The sequence below is a fragment of the Poecilia mexicana genome, unplaced genomic scaffold (genome assembly GCF_051168715.1).
Source record: "Poecilia mexicana isolate PSO_F unplaced genomic scaffold, ASM5116871v1 scaffold_11, whole genome shotgun sequence".
Taxonomy (NCBI): Eukaryota; Metazoa; Chordata; class Actinopteri; order Cyprinodontiformes; family Poeciliidae; genus Poecilia; species Poecilia mexicana.
This window is the reverse complement of record NW_028263380.1, coordinates 23,044,316-23,064,479: the sequence shown is the minus strand read 5'-3', so window position 1 is coordinate 23,064,479 and position 20,164 is coordinate 23,044,316. Positions and strand designations below refer to the sequence as shown.

At 35.7% G+C, this 20,164-nt stretch overlaps 1 protein-coding gene across 2 annotated transcripts in view; it reads left to right on the top strand.

The window, feature by feature from the left end:
• col14a1b (collagen, type XIV, alpha 1b) overlaps positions 1-20,164 on the top strand; it is a 146,795-nt gene that overhangs the window by 20,947 nt on the left and 105,684 nt on the right. For both annotated transcript variants that reach the window (XM_088010427.1, XM_088010428.1), the window contains exons 4-5: positions 868-1,011; positions 3,841-3,924. In XM_088010427.1, the coding sequence (XP_087866553.1) occupies positions 868-1,011; positions 3,841-3,924 (228 nt within the window). The remainder of the gene's footprint in view (positions 1-867; positions 1,012-3,840; positions 3,925-20,164) is intronic.

Here is a 20,164-nt window from a genome sequence, read left to right as displayed (position 1 = left end):
CTTCCATGTAATTTTTTTTTTTTTTTTTTTTTTGATAGGTCAATATGAACTAATGCATAATTGTAAAGCCAAAGGAAAATGATGCATACTTTTTGAAGGTTTTACAAAAAAGAATCTAAAAGTGTGGGATACAGGTATGCAAAATCCCCTTTCAATAAAATCAAATGGCCAACTGTTTTTAGAATCAGAAACAATTGTACTTTGCCAGTTTTGTGCACATAAGCAAGTGACTTAACTTTTTAGAAGGCATTTAAATAGGCAAAAAAAAAAAAAAATCATCCATTCTCCAAGATGAACTGTGGATCCATAGCTCCTCCAGAGCTACCATGAGTTTCTTGACCATTTTTTTTAATATTGTTCTTCTCAGCCTTTCAGAAAGGAGAACCACATCCTGTTTGACCTGCATTTTCCAATATTCTTACCATTTTTAGATAATGTGTTAGATGTTGTTTTATAACCCATCCCTTTTTTGTTAACCTTATTCCTGACCTATCTTGTGTGTTACTTGGTCTTTCTAGAGCTGATATTTTAAAGATATTTAATAACAAACTTCCAACATCTGGTTTGTTCTTTTTGTTTGTGTATTCAAAACTGGTGACTTATGACCGAAGCACATGTGCAGTTGCAGGAGCAGGTTGCTCTGTTCTGTCATGTCGGTCAGTCATGCACGTTAAACTTCTCTAACTTCCTGTGCTCCTTCCATGAACTACTAATTGTTGGAGTACCAATAAAGCGTTCTGAGATATGTGTTGCAATATCAACACATAAGGTGTATGAATAATTTAGAACTTATATTAATCTGGCTCTTGGTAGTGGTCTTTGAAAAATATTTTTTCTTCTAATTGTGCATCTCTTCCCTTGAAACAGGTGGACAACAGAAGGTGCTTGAACTAGCAAAGCAGGAAACAAAGCTGGTCATTAAAGATTATGACCCCTCAAAAGATTACAACTTTAAGATCAGTGCTGTGAATGGCGGGAAGGAGAGCAAACCTCTTCAAGGAAAACATGAAGGTAGGAATCTTAAGATACTTCTAAGGCTATGTTCACAAAGCAAGTCTTGATGATTAATTCAGGTTATTTTGGCTGCTTTTCGTCATTCGTATTACTTATTAAATGCAACCACAATCAGAGTCCTGTGTGAACAATTTACGACCTCATAGCGACTCGGATGTGCAGAAGAAGAATGTTAACGTTGCACCGCAGTACTCTATTTACGATTGTAATAATGGATGCAACCTTTGGATGTATTTTAAAGCTATTCAGAGCTGACAGGATCATCACAAAATTACGACATGAGGGAAGCTAATAAAAAGAAAACACAGGTAATAGAAATGGCCTTTTGTGGACCGTTGTCTGCTGCTTGTGCACAGAAGTTTGTTTGAATGCGTAGTTGGACCAGGATGGAGAAATTGGGATGTGATTGTCAGCCATTGTTTATGTCTGGTTTTACAACACCTGGCTTCTTTAAGTCCAGAATTATGATGCACAGCTCACATCACTGACAGAAAAGTTGGATAAAATACAACATGTTCAGACTGCAGATGGTTTCAAAACAATCAGATATGTATCCGACTTAGTGCTACATATAGAAGTGGCACAATTTGGACATTTTTGGGAGGTGAAAAAATTGGAATTTGGCCTTTCGGACTGCTGTGGAAAAGTCACATATAGGTTTCATATGGGCACAAAAAAATAAAATCTGATTTGGGTCACATTTGCCTGACGAGTGAACATAATTAAAAAGGTAAATAATACTTAAAATGATGTGGCTTCTGTCGAAAACTCACTCGATAAAAGCTGACATGACCTGTTTTAAGTTTATGCAAATGTACATTTTGAGGAAAATTGACCAAGTTAAAATGCGACATAAAACAACCAACTGCACTTGCTGCGAGTTAGCTTAGCAGCAGGAGCCCTCCATCAGATGTGATTAGCAGAGTACCTGCTGTCTGATTAAGGTGTGGCTGTAAGAGCTGTAAGACTAACAGTTTGAAACTGTGTGAACTGAGACAGGAGCACACAGTGGGGGCTTGTCATCGAAAATATAGCACAGTTTTTTCTTTGCTCAGGTCTTTGTATCTTAGCTCCTCTCAGGTGGATGTTAAACAGCCTTTATTTCCCCACTTTCAGCTGCATCAGAAGTCCCCACAGTTCACTTTCTCTCCCTGGTTTTTAAAAGAATGTCAAGTACTCTGTCAGAGTTTCACTTATGTGGTACTGTTCCTCTTGAGAGAAAATTGTCCTTCTATGTATGGATGGCATTTCATTGGACAGTTTGAGGCACACACTGTCTGACCGTCTGTCCCTCACTCCTAATTTTCTGAGATTGGATCGCAGTGAGAACTGCTTCAGGAGGGAAACCCAGACCTCCAGCTAGACCCTTGATCTACATCGCAAGGGATTCCTCGGCCAGAAAGGAGATACAGTAACTCAGGAGACTTCTGTATCTGCCTCAGGTTATCCTCCACGTTCAATGTGGCAAAGTCCAATGGTATCTATGAGTTGTTGACAGATCAACTTTGCAGAGTGAAACTTTATCATGTGCCATCTCTTTTGCTTAATACTTACCATCTTATTTGATCTTATTAATTGTATCTTCATTGTTTTGTTTTGGTATTAGTTATGACTTTATTTTTGTCCTTGTGTTTGTTAATCTCATTTTCCTCTCTTGCCTCTAAGATGCTGTCTCATATTTTAGCCTATTTTTCTTTTATCTCTGTATTTTTTTATTTTAAAGAATGATTGCTCTAAGTTTACTATACTTTTATGAACTTGGAGATTTTTCAATGTGAACCTGCTTGTTTTCCTTTTACAATCGTCACATTTTGTTTGGACATTTAACTGGGAGCCAGTAGCATTTTTCCCACCCTCTGCATTGATTTACGTGCTTGAAGGAAGATTTAAATCCTTTTTTTGCTCCAGCTGTCAGCTGTTTTGTAGGGACCATGTTTTCTGTCAATCAGTCTGACACAGCTTAGGTCATTTAGCATCACTTATCTACCTGTAAACACATGTACATAGTTAGACCTGTGTAGGTTGTAGAAATGTTCATTAGAGTGTTGAGTGATGGTGCTGGGAGGAATGTTTTCTTTCATACCCTCTTATCTGCTTTGCTTGAAAAGTCTGTACATTTTTATTCCAATGCCAATTAGTTATTTGAAGTGTTTTACAAAGCTACATTTTTGGCAAATGTATTGATTTAGCTTTTTTTATGATTTATTTTTGGTACAAAGTGAAGTAAACTCCTTCAAGAATATTTGTTTCCTATTTTTGCCAGTTTATGGTTGCAGAAGCACAACAACAGCATGCCTGAGTTTACTGTGCTGGTTTGGGGAAATGCACAGAAATAGGCCAAGTGTTTCCTTTGTTTCAGACACTGACATTCACAGACTTGCTAGTATTTACTTGCTGTTCTCGAAAATACAAATCAGGACATATCGAGCTTATGTGTCTGCTGCATACATAAATACACAGGTGCAAAGGGCTCTGTTCAAAGAGCTTTAATTTTGCACATAATCTTTACTCTCATTGGGAGATTAGAAAGCTGTGCATTTTTTGATCTCACATACTTGCCTGTGTAAAATGCCATGAATTTGGATTCTGTGTGCTAAACCAAGTAAATGAATAAATTATTTGTAGACAAAAAATCTGAAAAGTGTGGCACACATTGGTATTCGTTGTATTGCTCCAATGAAATCCAGTTTATCCAATGCAATCAGAAGACATGTATGTAAAAAAAAAAAATCATCACCTTTTCATCTTGTCCCCTATTTTATTTTATCTTTTTTCTGTTCGTTAACATAGATTACATTTTTTTTCTCTGTTTGTTCTTCCTTCCAGCTCAGCAATCAGGCTCCGAAACGGCTCAGACCCAGGGGACTAAAAAGAGTGATGTCACACGAGAAAACAACGAGATCTCGGAAGGTAAGACGCTCAGCGGGGAGCGGAAGGCAGACGGAGTGAAGTGACACTCTGGGATGGAAAAAGATTGACGCATCCGTCTGCCTTAAGTTTCCAATTGTCTGGATTTCTGAATTCTGATTTAAAATGAGAAAAGTGGACGTTTTATTCCCTTGAAATACAGTTTACAGGTGTGAAAGTTAAGATGTGTTCTGTTACCAGAAGTACAGCAGAGAGATTTCTTTTTTGGATTTCATGAAGTGTCCCTGTTTTAGAAATAACCTCTGAGAAATGATTTGTATACATTTTCTGAAGAAGAAACTTTGCCAGAAGACAGAGTAGATTCAATAAAAATAGGGAAGTAAAAGCAGAAAGGCTTCCTGATTTTAGATTTTTTGTCATCATTTAATAATTAGTTTTCCTTACCATTCTCACATATTTAAACACAAACACTGTGTGAAATTCAATGGCTCTGCTCATGCACAGTCAATGCAGAGAAAATTGAACCCAACGAAATAACTCTAAAAAGGAAGCTATTAGAAACTAAATTAAGTGTAGAGAATAAACAAGCCATTTATGGTTTTGAGAGAGATTATGAGAAGTGCCTGCAAAGGCGAACAGCCAGGCACCGCAGGGAGCAGTAAGAAGGAAAACGGGAAAATGAGGTAAGACATGTTTGTTATAACTGCAGTAGAAGAGTCTTGAACAATTTACTGAAGTTTTTCAAAATTATTTCATTGTTTTTTCAAAATTATTTCATTGTTTAGTCTCCCAACATTTATCCGTACCCCTGGTAAAGGTGTGTAAAAATACTTTAAAATACTTTTGTCACTTATTGCACTAGCATTATCTAAATAGAAAAGGATTCGAGTTCATATATATATATATATATATATATATATATATATATATATATATATATATATATATATTTATTTATTTTTTATTTTTTAAGGCATTCAAACTGCTCTGGAAAAGAATCTTAGAAATGTAAATGATTTGAACCTTCTATGTGGTTTATTATGGGAAGACTCGACTCTTTAGCTCACTGCCTGTTTTACTTTGAACCAACTAAATAAATGTACTCACATTGAAGGTTAAATTGTTCTAAAAGATAATTGTGTGACTTTGTTTGTGCAATAAAATATTTTTAAATGATTTTTACACATCCTTATCAGCTAAAAAGAAAGTGTCAGCTAAAGCAATTACTGTAAACATTGCTATATTCATATTTATATTTGAGACAATTTCTAAATAGATTTGACCAATTATAACAATGCAGTTGCAGAGGTTTTGTCTCTTGATTTGATTAGAAATAGATGATATTTTTTTTGTCTCTTCCTTTGTTTAGTTGCTTATCATTGGGATGATTTTTATTTTGTCATTTATGTAAATCTGATTTATGTTTCTAACTTTGTACATAATTATATTTTCACTCATATTCAATAAAAATGTGTACAAAACTGTCCAGCGGAATAGTTGCCTCACATTGTATTGTTGAGCTAAAACAGGTGTTCCTTTGCAGCATTTGGAAACGCTTTGTGTGTGTTTTGTGTGTGTTTTGCAACGGAGGAGCGGTGTTGTTGAATGTGCAGATTGAAACTTTTGGCAAACGTTTGACCACAGTTTCAAACCTAAATTACAGCTTCTGCTTCAAAAAGCGTCAGGATGAGATGATTCCTGTTTGTTTGTCTACATCTAAATCTGGTTACTGTTGCATCCTTATCAGCGTCAACATTTAGCTGCTTTCATGTTGCCGCAGTTTGGATCCCCTCTTGGTAAAGCTATACTTCAGATTGAAAGAAATGCTTTTCTTAGCCAAACTTAACAAGCCCATCAGAACTTTGCTCTGCTTTTGCTTTAAATTACACACTATAGTCGACTCTGATGTGCAGAGTTATTTAATCCTGCCTGAGGTTTTAGACAAATATACATTTAGTGGCATGGAATGTGAACGAACCAGTGTCCGAGTCAAACAAGATATGACTTGTGATGATATTAGTTAAGTCCTTCTAATTTTTTATTAAGGTGTCCAACCAAATGTATAAACTTGTATTTATTTTCTGATGGATTCTCCAAATTCAAACAGTTACCTAAGTACTGAAGGCTTTGCGAGTTTCAGTTTCTATTGTTAAAGTAGATTGTCATTGCTTTGTATATATTTATCCTTATTGAAGTAAAAAAAAAAAATAATCATAATTCTGTGGATTTTTAAAATTTTTTTTGGGGGGGAAAGACAAGTCAACCCGGTGAAGTTTTATTTTTCTATTGATCATCCTTTGTTCATCCTTTGTTCTTTTTGTACATTACATGTTGAATCAAATGCAATAACACTAAGATTTCACTCAGGACTCTTTGAAGCGACAAAAACTAACAGGGGACAGTTGGTTCTGTTCATCGTTTCATTGATGTTTAACATTTTAATATGCAAATCTAACATAACAGGTGTCAAACGCGGCTAATAGGATAGATGTTTTTTAAAACATCTATCAAAAACTCCAAAACAGTAGTAGGACTAAGTATGTCCTCCGAGCCAAAGCAGCATGATGGCAAACAGAAAACGGAGAGAGCAGAAGTGCAGCGAGTCCAGTGGAGCCTGATCCAAAAGGCTCACATAATTACAGTTTGAACTTACCATAAACGTTCTTTTTCTGTCTCATTACGACTCCTTGGGTTCTACAAGATTACAAATCTGTGGCAGTTCTTTTTCCGTTTCTTTTTTCTCTGTCACTTTTGAAGCAGACTGGACCAGTTTTTTCCCCCCCCCCCAACAAAGCCACTTTACCCAAATATAAAATATAAGGAGGATTAGAGATTAGAATTTAAGATCAATGTGCTTTATTGCTTTATTTGAAGTCTGTTGTTTGTATGTTCCAGATGTTGTATATGCAGGTGAGAGACAAAGTTAAACAGTTATTAGCAGTAAGAGCTCAGTCAATTTTGTGCCTCCAGAAAAATGGAGGCGCAAACACAGAAATGTTGAATCACCTTATAAAGATAAAGTCACAACAACAACAAAAAAAAATAAAAAATAGTAGGACTAAGTATGTCCTCCAGCAATTTATAGTTTGGAAAACATCTTTCTATGAAAGCAGCATGAAATAATTACCACAGATGGGGCATAATTAGCCACAATTTAGCTAATGAAAGGCTTACATTCACTTCAGGCTCAAATAATTGTTGTTGACTCATGGTTTAAGTTTTTGTTTGCTTTTGCCTGCTTGTGAGTTTGGCAGCTACATGGTTGGTTGGTTAAATGTTGGTTTTCTATTTTTAATAAATTTGCAAAAATCTCCTTTTTTCCCATATTGTCATAATTGGGTGTTTCAGAGGGAAGAGATTAATTCGATACACTTTGGAATAAGGCTGTAACTTAAGAAAATATGGAAAATGTAAAGTGTTTTAAATATGTTCATGATGCACTGGATGTTCCTAAATGAGCAAAAATTATTATGTTTTAAGTCTGTCTGAAACGGCAGGTGCATTTATCTGCTTCCTCCTTTCCTTTCGGCTCTACTCCCTCTATAGTGTACAGGGTGTAAGTGTCTTTGTAAGTGATCCAGAGCAGAAGCTCTTTCTGAAGTGGGAAATAAAGGTGTGAACTCTCACCAGGTGGAGCATATTTGAAGTGTTGTGGCCAAAGATGTCACGGTGTGCTGTGCTGGGTGACCTCTGCCTCTGCTCAGGTGATGGGAGTCTTCATGGCCAGTGTGACAAAAAGCCCAAAACAGTCGGGGGAATAATGAGGAGGAGGAAAGACATTTTGCTTTACTGCTGCAGTTACTTCTACTTTGAAATGGATTTCCTTTGTCTGTAAAATAACTACTACTATTCTCATTAAAAACTGACATTTCTTTTTAAACAAAAAGGCTTTTAGGTGATTCTGAATGCATGGCTTTACTAATGTCTCTAGTGTAAGCAGTATAATTTAAGGCTACATAAATATTTGATGAATAAATAAGAAAATATATTTAGAATTATAGAACTTAACTCAATTCATGTTTCTGAGGCATTTATTGCACCAATCGTACCTGCTGTGATCATGTTTGCAAGTGTAATCTGGAGTCATATATGCAAATAAATCTGGCCTGTAATGTTTTTCACAGCTTATTTAAACCTATTTAGGATTTGCACTAAGACTCTGAGGGTTCCCTGTGGTGCAGATGAAATGCAACGAGGTCTGTTTTTACCCAGAAAAGCATATGCAGGGTTAGGATTGGGGATTAGGGTAAACAGAGTTTAGAGTTATATAAAATGTTACAATGCTGTTTTGTTTGTGATAGAAACCTATTTTATCCTAAAGTACATGTTTCTATAACTGTGCCTTAGTGTTGGGTTAAATTTGCTGAAATTCAGAGTTTTGTCAGTTTTTCAATCTCTTTAAGCTTTTTAAAAGTCGGTCCTTTGTCAAATTATTGTTGGTTTGGTGCTTTCTAAATTACTTAATTAAAATAGTCCTCAATATGAAGGTTGTTTGTTATATCCACTCATATGGCTGCAAAAACACAAATCATCTAGCCCAGATTTTATTGAAAAGGCATGAAAAAAATGACAGATGTTTGTCTAAACAGGGTGTCGTATTGATGCTGTGTAAACAGTGTTTTGAAGGTTTTAAGGGTTGAAGTTAACCAAGTCTAATTTTCAACATCATTGTTTACGCAAAACTTTGAAAAGACATGGAGGCTAGAAAGTCTTACATGTAATATTTTCATACTGATAGGAACAGTGAGACGCTGGCCACTAATTAAAATGAGTTTACAGTGTTTGTCAAACTGGAAACCTGTTAATGAAAATGTGACTTTATGAACCTTTAAACTGTCATTGTGTTTGTATTGGTGGGTTATTACCATAGAAACCTGATGGTAGCTACCTCTCCTTATCTCGATAAGGGGAGGTAGCAGGGAATGCATCACCAATGAGTTTCATGTGCAAAACACTCACTGAAAACAAACACCTAAAGCACTACCTAACAGAGAAAAGATGCAGTGTAAAAAATAATTTAGCTTATTGGATTTTAATATTTTTGCATTCAACATGAGACTCTAACATGGTTGTGACCTAAATATTAACTCCTCCTAATATCTTTCTAACTATATAAGCTACGCTTATAGCTGAAAAACTTTTCATTCTTGGAACAGATTTGGTGAAGTATAATGGAGAACTAGACCTGAACAAATGAAAACTAAACTGACAAAAAGAAATCCTAATCCACCAAATACAGCAATGCCAAAAAATTATGAATCAGCCACCAGTTCAAAGAACAACTGTGGATTAGGCTTGTCTGAATGCATTTCGTCTTGCCGTGTACTGGTTTCTTTAATTCATCCTCTTAACAGTTTGATCCCCAATAGCCATTTCTATTCTCTGAACATGTATTCATTTTGTTGAAGCAACCACATGCATATGTGTCCAGGTTTAATGTGCACACTTGTGTGTGTGTGTGTGTGTGTGAGTCATGTTGAGTCGGTCTGATGTAACTGGCTTCAGGCTAAAGGGGACAGATGGGGGACTAAGGAGCCAACCATTGATAGAAAGCTTTGTTTTTCATGACTGCTGCCCACGTGCAGCTTCTGCATTTCCCATCCTGAGCTCTCCATGAAAGCAGGATGTCGCCATTATTCCCTCTAGGAATTAAATTTATAAGCTCATTTCTTAGTCTTTCCATCACATTTTCTTCATTCTCTGCCACTGTTTGTGCTCAGTGTCTCAGCCACTATCCTTTTATCTGCCATCTTTGTTGCAAAAATTTGAATGATGCACAAATATTCAGCATGGTATAAAGAACATATCACTTATTGTCTAGGCATTCAGGCCAGAAGACTGAATGGCTAACATTTTATTTTAGTGATTTTGGGAACTTTAAACAAATTGAAAGCTGTGAAATTTAAACCAATTTACATCTAATCATCACTTTAATATTTCATCCACACCTTAAAGTAAAGCAAATTAAAATAACAGATCAAATGTTCAGGTGTTGGATATGTTTCTTCTAAAATATGATGTAACTTCCCACTTTCTACTGGAACACATTTTAATTTATAAGTTTTTTTTTGTTTTTTTTTTATCACCTTCTCTTTTCTTTCTCCAGTTTTGCCTTCATTTTTAGCATAATTTTGTAGTTTTCTTCAGCTGCTTTCTCTCCTTTGTTCTTAAAAAATCACCTTTTTTTTCTTTCAGAATTTCTAAGCCAAAAGCCGACAGTCTGCCCCTTGCCCACACTTGCTGAATACCACAGCTTTAGTTGTGCAGGCCTGTTCTTGGTCTGCTGCCTTGCTACTGATGAGACCTTTAATGGCTGCCTGCTTGAGAGGCTGTCATTCTGAAGCTTTGGCTGCCTGTTTGTCTCCTAGTGACAGATTTTCTTCACGCTCATGTCTGCAGGTCATCTAGATGCTCACAGGACACGTATGGCTTGCGATACTTCATTGCTTTACAGCTACTGTTTATCTGAGAATCACAGTTTAGGCTGCAATCGCTGGAGGTGGCAGATGGTAGTTGTAATTAACTGCACAGCAGCTATGCTGGAGCCTACGGTAGAGTAATGAAATATTTCATTATTTGCGGATCATAGTTATAAAATATCACTCTAATCATTCTGAATAGGAATGTTAGTGACACATATTTTTATGCAAAATCAAAGTCGCAGTCATCATCATTAAAAGTGTAAACAAACAAAAGTTTGTTCAGCTTTCATCAGACTTCAAACAATATGCAAACAGGGACTGTAAAACAGAGTGAAACACGACATATGCAAGCTAGAGGAAAATAAAGTATTCATCACCCCAGATGTCATGACTTTTGGGGGAAAATTAGCTCCATAATTGCTTAGGTAAGGTGTTTTTCTTCTCGTCTCCCAGTCTTCACTCTGAAGGATTTTGTTAAAGTGTTGCCAAACCCCCTATAGAGTTTTATTATCGACAGTGTTTGTTTATTGATCCCTTGTAGGTATTAAATCAGATTACACACTCGGTTGCCATATGCTGGCTTCAGGCAAACCCCCAGGATGGAAACATTCCTAAAAGCAGTAAACACATTAGTCCCAGTTTTCTGCTGTTTTTGTGTTAAGCTTTTAATACTTTCATTTGTATGTTGAATCAGGTTGTCTAGTTAGACAGTTGGTTACTTTTCTGACCCTCACATTACCTGTGGTAATTTGCAATACAGGGACTTCGTTGTGTCAATAAGTGACTTTCCATTGGAGTTGACAAAAATCACGTGAGGTTCTCTAAGGCTCCTTCTTGGGCCCCTCCTATTTTTGCTCCCACCAGCTCTGATGGCAACGGATTGCAAAATAAGTTATCATAATTATGCAGATGATACACAGCTGATCATTTCAGTGTCATCAGGTGACTACAAACACATTCAATTGTTTATTAGACGTATGGAACAAATCGGTGTGCGGATGAAACAGAATATTTTGTTTCTGGAGATCGTCTTATGACTCCTTTCTTGGTGTGTCAGGACTCACGCTGGGTCCCAACACATATGTTTAAATCACAATCAATTTAAACACAGTATGTTGGTTTAAAATGTTTCTTCAGGATTTTGACAGTATTATGTCAGAAAAATCCAGTTTTAAATTCTATTTGACGTGATCATCTTTGTTCCTCACCAGACTGAACTTTAATGTTGGCTATTTGTGGTTTATTTAGCAGCTCTTGTTTAGATTCTAAGAATTTGGGTATATAGTTTTTTCTTCTCAGTCAAACGATTTGTGTCCAAATCTCTTGCCGTGATTGATGTCGAGTGGGAGCTTACATTAGAGCACTATAACTCATCTAATCTGTCTTTGCTCGCATTTCACTGCAGGCCAGTGCAAACACCTGACTGCTGATCTGTCTGGTATCTCTTTCTGGTTGGACTTTGATGCATATTGTGAAATTACTCGCTGGATGATCTAAACTTAAGAATCTGTTTTCTGTCTTTACAATGACTCATTCATCAATTGAATATAAGGAATATAAGAAAAAAACTTGTGTATATGTATATATATATCTGTCAGATCTCAACAATAGATTCAATAATGTCAGTGACTGCTATAAATGTACAGTAATGTATTTGAATTGAAAAAATACACACACACACACACACACACACATATATATATATATATAATTTTTTTTTTTTTTTTTTTTTTTTTTAATTCAAATGTATTACTGTAAATGTATAAACCTTGTTTTTTTTTCCAAAACCAAGGTTTCTGGTTGTATTGAAAAAAAAAATTGCCAAAATAGCAGTCACTGACATTATTGAACCTGTTTTTGAGGTTCAATAATTTATCTTTGTGGCTCGTTTTTACAGATTTATCTGTAAAAACGAGCCACAACACAATTTACAGAAATCTTAATAATACAACAAGGTGGTTTTCTTCAGTCTAAATGTAAAATGAACAGAAACCTTTGAAAAACAGACTCCGTGTGTTATGTATGTAATAAACATCTAGCTTGTTTCTGTTTCAGAAGCACTCTGGTGTATTAATCGTAAAGTGGATTCAGCTACCGGAGGAAGCGACTTTATCTGATAGGCAGCAGGTCTTCCTTTATATATGCCTTTGTTATATCATGTTTTACAGGATGAAGTCCGCAAGGGTAATGGGTAATAACAAACCCCATCATCATAAACAGTTGATGACACAGTGCTGTTTTGTGAAAGCAGATTGCTATCTGAAAGATGTTATGAGGTAACTTTTGGCATCACTTCAGTGATGTTCTGGCTTTGGCTGTGGAATATTTGTTGCCTCATGAATGGTGTTCACATAAATTTAGAAGGTGTTAGTAGAAGTGATAAAATGTGTATGTGATTGTTTTGATAATACTGGACCTCTTAGCCACCAACAGTTTAGAAGATAGACCTATATCTCCTCTTTTTATCTGCCTGTAGTAGTCAGAAAAGGAGTTTGACATGCTTTACTGAGCTTTTTTGCATTTGCAGACATACATTTTCCAGAAATGCATGCATGCCGATAACATTTTCAGCTCCTCCATGCTTATATTTCCACTTTTCCCCCCCCCCAAAAACAAGGTTGTATTTTTTATTTTTATTTTTATTTTTTTTGCTGCATGGTACAGGTCTATGACCACACAAAGACTTTACAGATTGGTATATATTGAAAAAAAAAAAGCTGTTTCTCAGGCTTCAGGTTTGAGTAAAAACTGGAATCACAAATCAGCTCTATAACAGGTTTCATATTTTCTGTAAGGAGTTTTACTTTGGTATCATACTCCTGATTGCTGCAGCAAGCTCCAACACACACCTGTCATGGCACACTCCCTGATCATTTTTAATAGACATGTAGATAAACATTTCCTCTCAGATTTGTTGCCATGGCAGCATGTGTTGTCTTGGGGGCTTTGGGTTTCCCTTTTTCCTATGGGTTGTCTTTGAGCTTTATGACTTGACTGATACATTGCTCTGAAATGATAAAGAAACATACAAATGGTATTTGTTCTTCAGTGTGTAGTGTATGCTTGTTAAATACCTTGATGCTGAACTTTACCTTCCCCTTCTTTAACCGCAGGCATGTGTGGACTTGTGATAAATACATAAAAATGTGTTGAGGTCTTTAAAGAAAAGGAATCCAAATGTTCAAGCACATTGTTGAGTGATCCACCTGAGTAATCACTGACTTTATATTTGCTTGAATTGCTCTTAAGGCTGTTTGTGTTTGAGATCCATCAATTTTTGTTGTTTTAGTCACCTGGGTTCAGAAGTGGGAGGTGGGGCTTGTTGTTATATCACTGAAGCTATAGTATGTAAAGTCCACATGCTTATTAGAAGAAAAATTAAGATGAGCTTTAGAAAAAACTTGTTTGACTCAAACTAGAAATCACAGTGTTGTCACAATACTAAAGATCATAATATTGTCTCAATGGTTGGAAAATTTGACCAAAGTTTGCATAGATAAATGTGTTCATGGCTATACTTTTAGGAACATGCATCTCCGTAAGTAGGTGAAAATTACCCTAATTGGATGCATGTTTGTATTTATACCCATAAGTATAGAATTGCTAACTTCTTAAAATTTGTTCTTCACATTTCTGCAGACAAGCCTGTGCAGAACGAGGCTTGTGAGCTGCTTATTTTTACAAGCTGTAAAACTAAAATACACACAACCAACTTTTGAAGAGTTCACTTGGTGAGGGAAAAAGGGCGGGGTCCAGCCTCTGACCAAGGCCTTTGAATCAGATTGCCAGCAACGTGATCCATGTATTGGTATAAATCAGTTCTCAGTATGTCAGCAATGCCTACATTTTAGAAAGTAATGAAGCAGTCTTTAGGCGATTGTGCTTCTAATAGTTTGTAAATCAGCGTTGCTATGGTGACATGTGACAAGGTGCAAGAGCAACTGATAGATGGAGAATGTATCTGTAATTTTCAGGCGTAGGGCTGCAACTAATGGTAAGTTTGGCTGTCTGCTGCTCTAATAATTACCTGATTAGTTGACTAATAAGCATTTATATATATATATATATATATATATATATATATATATATATATATATATATATATATATATATATATATATATATATATCAAACTGTCTCTTCTGTGAGATCATAAAGTGAAATAGAAATTTAGAAATGTTTAAGTTATATTTTGCATTTTTTGACTTTTTTTTACATTTTACTTTTACTTTATTATGGCACAGTATATTTCCTTCCTGCCTTATTGTTTAGAAACTACAAAATAATATAAAGTAGTTTTTAATTTTTGAAGGCACAAAATAGAGATAACACATTTTAATCATTTTACAAGACTGAGTGGCTAAGTTATTTGTAATTAAATCTTAATATAAATTATTTTAACGATTTTTCAGCGACATCCATAGGACCAAGATTAAATTATAAAAGACCAGCATTCAAGCTTGTAATATTGTTCTATATTTTTTTCTATTCTTATTGAAAATAATGTGCCAACAGTAAATCTGTTATGCAGGTCGAGTTTAAGACATTTCAATTACTGAGCACATAAACTCATTCTTGATACATGACCACGTTTTAGGCTTGACACGACCTATTTATTGAGGTCTAATTCCTGGACCATTTGTTCAGGCCTCCAGTAATTAGATTGCACCCAGAAAGGATGGGCTGCAGAGAAATCACAGCAAGTGTCAAATGTTCCACACATCATGGGAGTATTTGTATCTGTGTGTGTGTGTGTGTGTGTGTGTGTGCGTGTGCGTGTGTGTGTGTGTGTAGCTGTGTGTGTGTAAATGGATTACACAAAAGGCCAAATTAAACTTAGTTGATGTAAGTCAGCCCATTTCTTCAACCCATTCTTCAAATATCTAGATGTTAAACTAATTTATTGAGTATGAGTTTTTGCCTGTGTCTAACAAGTTCATGCAAGTCACAACTTCTATTTGAGAACATTTACTACAATTTTCATTTCAGGTTGAGGACGTTTTCATGAAAAAATGAAAAGCTTAAACACTTAATCATGTTTATATTCCCACACTGTGTGGAATGGGGAAAAAATCAATGTCTTGTAAAGTTGTCAAAATTGAATTGAGTCAGGTGGCAATGGGCAACTGATCAATAATAATCCTTAATCTGGTATTTTGATCATTTACGTTTGGTTAAACTAAAACAATGTCCAAGTTTTTGATGTTGAGAGGTTGTTTTGCCATCACCCCAATCTTTAGCTCCCTAAACAGATTATCTGTCAAATTCAAATCAGATTCTTTAACATTAGTGAAACATTCTTCAACTGTTTAACAACAGTCTTTATTATGTCACGGAGTTGAGTTTGTTAAAAAAATCACAAAATATTGAAAGATCCAAAGTTTTTTTTTTTTTGTTCCCTTATAATATGTGTAGGAAGTTAAGCATGGTATAAACAAAATGTTTGCTTAGTATGTAGTTTGGCATAATTCTAACTCTTTCAGAACTGCCAGTTTAGTGCTATCAATGACATACACATAAAACTGATTGGAAGTATGCTTTCCTAATTTAAAAATCTTCCATTTAGATAAAATATTCCAAGTGATGCACTTATACATTTTTATATGGGTTTATTTGGCCATGCAAATTACACTAACTTGACTTTTGGTGGAAATGTGATAAAAAAAAAAAAAAAGACAGGCCAAATGTTTAACAAAGATAAGCTGTCCAAGTAATTAGGCCACATGGGTAACGCAGTAATGAATGCACAGGCATAGATGAGCCTGGAATTGACTGGAAACAAGGCAGAGCTCCTGGAACACTTTCAACATGCGCGGTCCATCAGCGGGAAACACATTAGGAAGACGGACACGGCAGGATCTGCCAGCTGCAGGAATGTCTATCTGCTACACTACAAATAAAGATGAATGATCACCCAATAAATCATCTGTGTAGGGCACTTGGAAGGCCAGGGAAGGAGAGGAAGTTGATTTAGTGAAACTGAAACAGGAGCGAGGCAGTATGTAGCTGGGATGGGGGTAGAGAGGTGCAATAATGCTGGCAAAGCAGTGAGGTTCCTGAGCAGCTGAAGCTCCATCATCTTCTATTTGACACAGTGACAACCTCATTTAGATTTGAAAGAGAAATGAGGGCAGTCAGATGGTAGAAAGAGGGAGACAGAGCAGCAAATGTTTTCAGTATGATACCAACCAACTGCCCAATGCTCAGTGCACATTTTGACATCTGGTATTACAACAGAAGGACAACAGTTTAATAGGGTGCTTTTCCTCGTAGTATCCAACGATTGTAGACTCTAGAGAACTTGACCAACATCAAAAAGACTCCAATGAGAGAAAAGGAGCAAACTTGCATGTAACGACAGAAACAAAGGGAAAAGAAGATCTCCCACAAACACAACCGTAAAAAACAAAATTTGAGCATTTCTGTGCCTGAGCTTTGTTAATGAGTGCATATCATTACAAGCAGAAAATCTGTACAGATGGAAAGATGATGCATGTTACATATTTTATTGAGACTGCTTGGAATGTGAGCTAGTTACCAAGGGCTTGTGTTGACTCTGCAACAAACTGCACTTTCTTTTAAATATGTCATTTTTTAAAAAAACAGCTTATTTATAAGCTGTTTCATATACTGAGACACTTAGATGCCCTTGTCAGACATTTCTGTCTTATCTTTTTCTTTTTGTCATGCCTTGAAGTGTAGCACTTTCTGTACTTTTGCCATTATGGGAAAATACTTTGTTTTTCTGTTTATTGGTGTAGCAAGTTTTTACTTTCTCCTTGTTTGTTTGGTTCGGGCTTTGTTTCTGTGTGTTGAATATTCCTCCAGGGAGCTTTTCCCTAAAGGTTTCTTAGCACAGAATGAGTTTGTTAGTTTGCAGATTTCTCTCATGCTTGTAGATCTTTCTTCTTTTTCTTTTCATTCAGATTTTCCCCTGAACATCAGATTTCCCTACATCTGAAGCTCATATTAACTCTGACTCTTATCTTTCCAGTGTTTGTATACCTTTTCTTCTTTTTTGTTTTTCTCCAATTTTACTTTGCCCAAATTTCACTCCTTTATCAATCTTGTATAAAACATTTCTTGATCACAATTGTTTCTGCTTCCTTTTTACTTTTTCTTTACTCTGTTGTGGATTCATTTTCTGTTTTGCTTTTTCCATCAAATGTCCCTTTGTATTTCTGTTTACTGGTGTAGCAAGTTTTTACTTTCTCCTTGTTTGCATAATTTTTGTAGCACTCAGAATGAACCATATTTGTTGTTGCATTGCACCAGTGATCCAACACTCTGGATCTAAGTTACCATGTCACAAATAATCATATTTCCTTATTTTATGTGTGCACTGAATAGGGCACCTTTTGCATCTCTCTTTTCCTCATCAACAAGATATTTTACATTTAAGTATTTTCCATAGAAATGCAAAGAGTAATGTCTCTCTGCTGCCAAGAATAACCCCAAAAACATGGAGCATGTATTTTTGATGTAGTGAGCAGTAGATATGCTTTGTCAAAAAGGGAATTTACATAAAAATTTAATTAATTGCATGGTGCAAGATAAATAAATGCATGCTTCTAGCAGATATTGAAGATAGACTATGCATATTAAAAAAACCTTAAATATAAATGGAAGATGGGAAGCTGTCATTTTACAACCTAATGAGGAACCAGCTAAATTGGAGATCAGATATGGGAACAGTTTTGACATGTTATAGTTTTGATGAGAAATTATGATGAGTTTTTTTAGTTTCTTTATTTTGTGCGTCAAGAAGAATGTCTCTGAGACAGAGAGAGAGACGCCCAGATTGCGGAAATGCTTGCTCACAGATAACAAATGTCTTCATCTTACAATAAATGAAGGTGGAGCTGTAAGATGTGATCTGATGCTTTATGAATATAATGCGTTGTGCTCTCTGAATGTGAAGTTGTTTTCTGAATTAATTTTGCAGAGTTACAGTGAAAGTCACAGTAACTTTGCTTTGTTGTTCTCCTGATATTTTCACCTCACATGTAGTGGAACTGCAGCTTGCAGTTTGCAGTTTGCTCTCACTCCTCCTGTGTACTTGATTTGTATACCTGGTGGAATTTCCTGTGACTTAAATGTTTGGCCCACATCTACATTGTTTTTTCTTTTTCTGGTTTACATATTTATGGAAAAAAAAGCACAAAGTGTGTCACATTAAGTGCCAAAGTTCTCTAACTGGATTTCTTGCAGAAGTAAATTTAAGGCAGAAGTGTTGCAGCATTTAAAGATTGACAGCATAGTTCAACATCTTTTAAACAGCACTGCAATTCTACATGATTTGCACATCTTTTTGAACTTTAGATAAAAGTGCTAAAGCATTCTGTGCATTTATCAAATGTTATTATTATTTCAACTTTGAAACCAACCATGAAGCAGGAATTAAGTCAGAATATAACAAAAATATATACATTTTACATTTAAAATAATAATAAAAAAAATACTTTATTAACTGTAAAAATGTTTTATCCAGAACTCCTTTAGTGGCAGTCTTAGCATCATCCAGGTGACATATTGTTTTTTTTTTTTTAAGTCTTCTATTAAACACCTTTTACTGTCCAATTATGAATCAGTTAATCTGAAATTAGTAGACTACCCAAACACTGAATTAATGTAAATTCAAACAAAAATTTGCTGAGCTTTCCACATGTTGATGATGGACTTTTTTTTTTTTTTTTTACCTGCGGTTGCATCTTTTGCTATAAATGATCAAGCTAGACTAAAAGACTCATGAGATATTAGGTTTTAGGCAAACAACTTAATATCTTATGCTCTAGTGTTTTGAACTTGCTTTTGTGATATGACTGTAATATTTAGCCAGGTGGACGGGGACGAACACCAGCAGATGTTCACACCTGAAACTGACAATGCTCAAAACACTAAACATCACAGATTGATAGAATCAGTAATAATATATATGGCAACTGCCATCTTGATTGTACTATTTACTAATATTATATTATTATAAAACATTTCCCAATATCATGCTGTTAAAACAATAACTGAAATACAGCCCAGTATGCCCAGTCACTCATCGCCAAAGCAACGCTCTCTTGGTCTTTCTGGGTGGTCCCAAGGCATTACCAGGTTCTGGATCTGTCCTGGGTTCTCCTTCCAGTCCAGAGGGGTGTGCTTTGAAAACCTTCAAACGACGGGACCCAGGAGGAGTTCTGATCAGATCCCTAAAGTACCTCTACTGGTGCTTTGATGTAGCGGAGCAGCTGTTCCAGTTAAAGCTCCCCAGAGATGACAGAGCTTTTTTATCTTTAACAGTGAGCCTAGTCATCTATGCTTAAAGCTAATTTCAGTTGCTTTCATCCAGGATTTTGTGTTTTTCTATAAAGATCCACATCTTATGACCACAGATAAGGATAGGGACGCTGTCTGACAGGTAAATTGAGAGCTTTGCCTTTTGACTTGGCTATTTCCTTCCTTGACAGTGTGGAGTAGCGCCCACATTATGTCAGATAAAATCCCAAACAATCCATCCATCTCCAACTTTATTTTACTACTGCTACTAATGAAGAACCATGGACATCTCAGACACTTAGAGGAGCTAACTCATTGTTGAAAGTTTCAACAGAACCTCATCATGTGCCAAAAGGAAAGCTGAGGTTCCCAAAATTCAATTAATTAAGATCCAGTCCTTGAACACCCCAAACTGGATTGGTGAAGAGAGGGAGCCTGCACTGGCAACCAGATAGTCTGTGAAGGACATACAGACCCAGCTCTTACATTAGTACGATGTTGATCAGACAGGCCTTAAATAATAGCTGAAAATAGTCAATAATGCAGTAATTATTCATTAGGAGCCTCATACCTATTTGCTAGCTAAATCTGT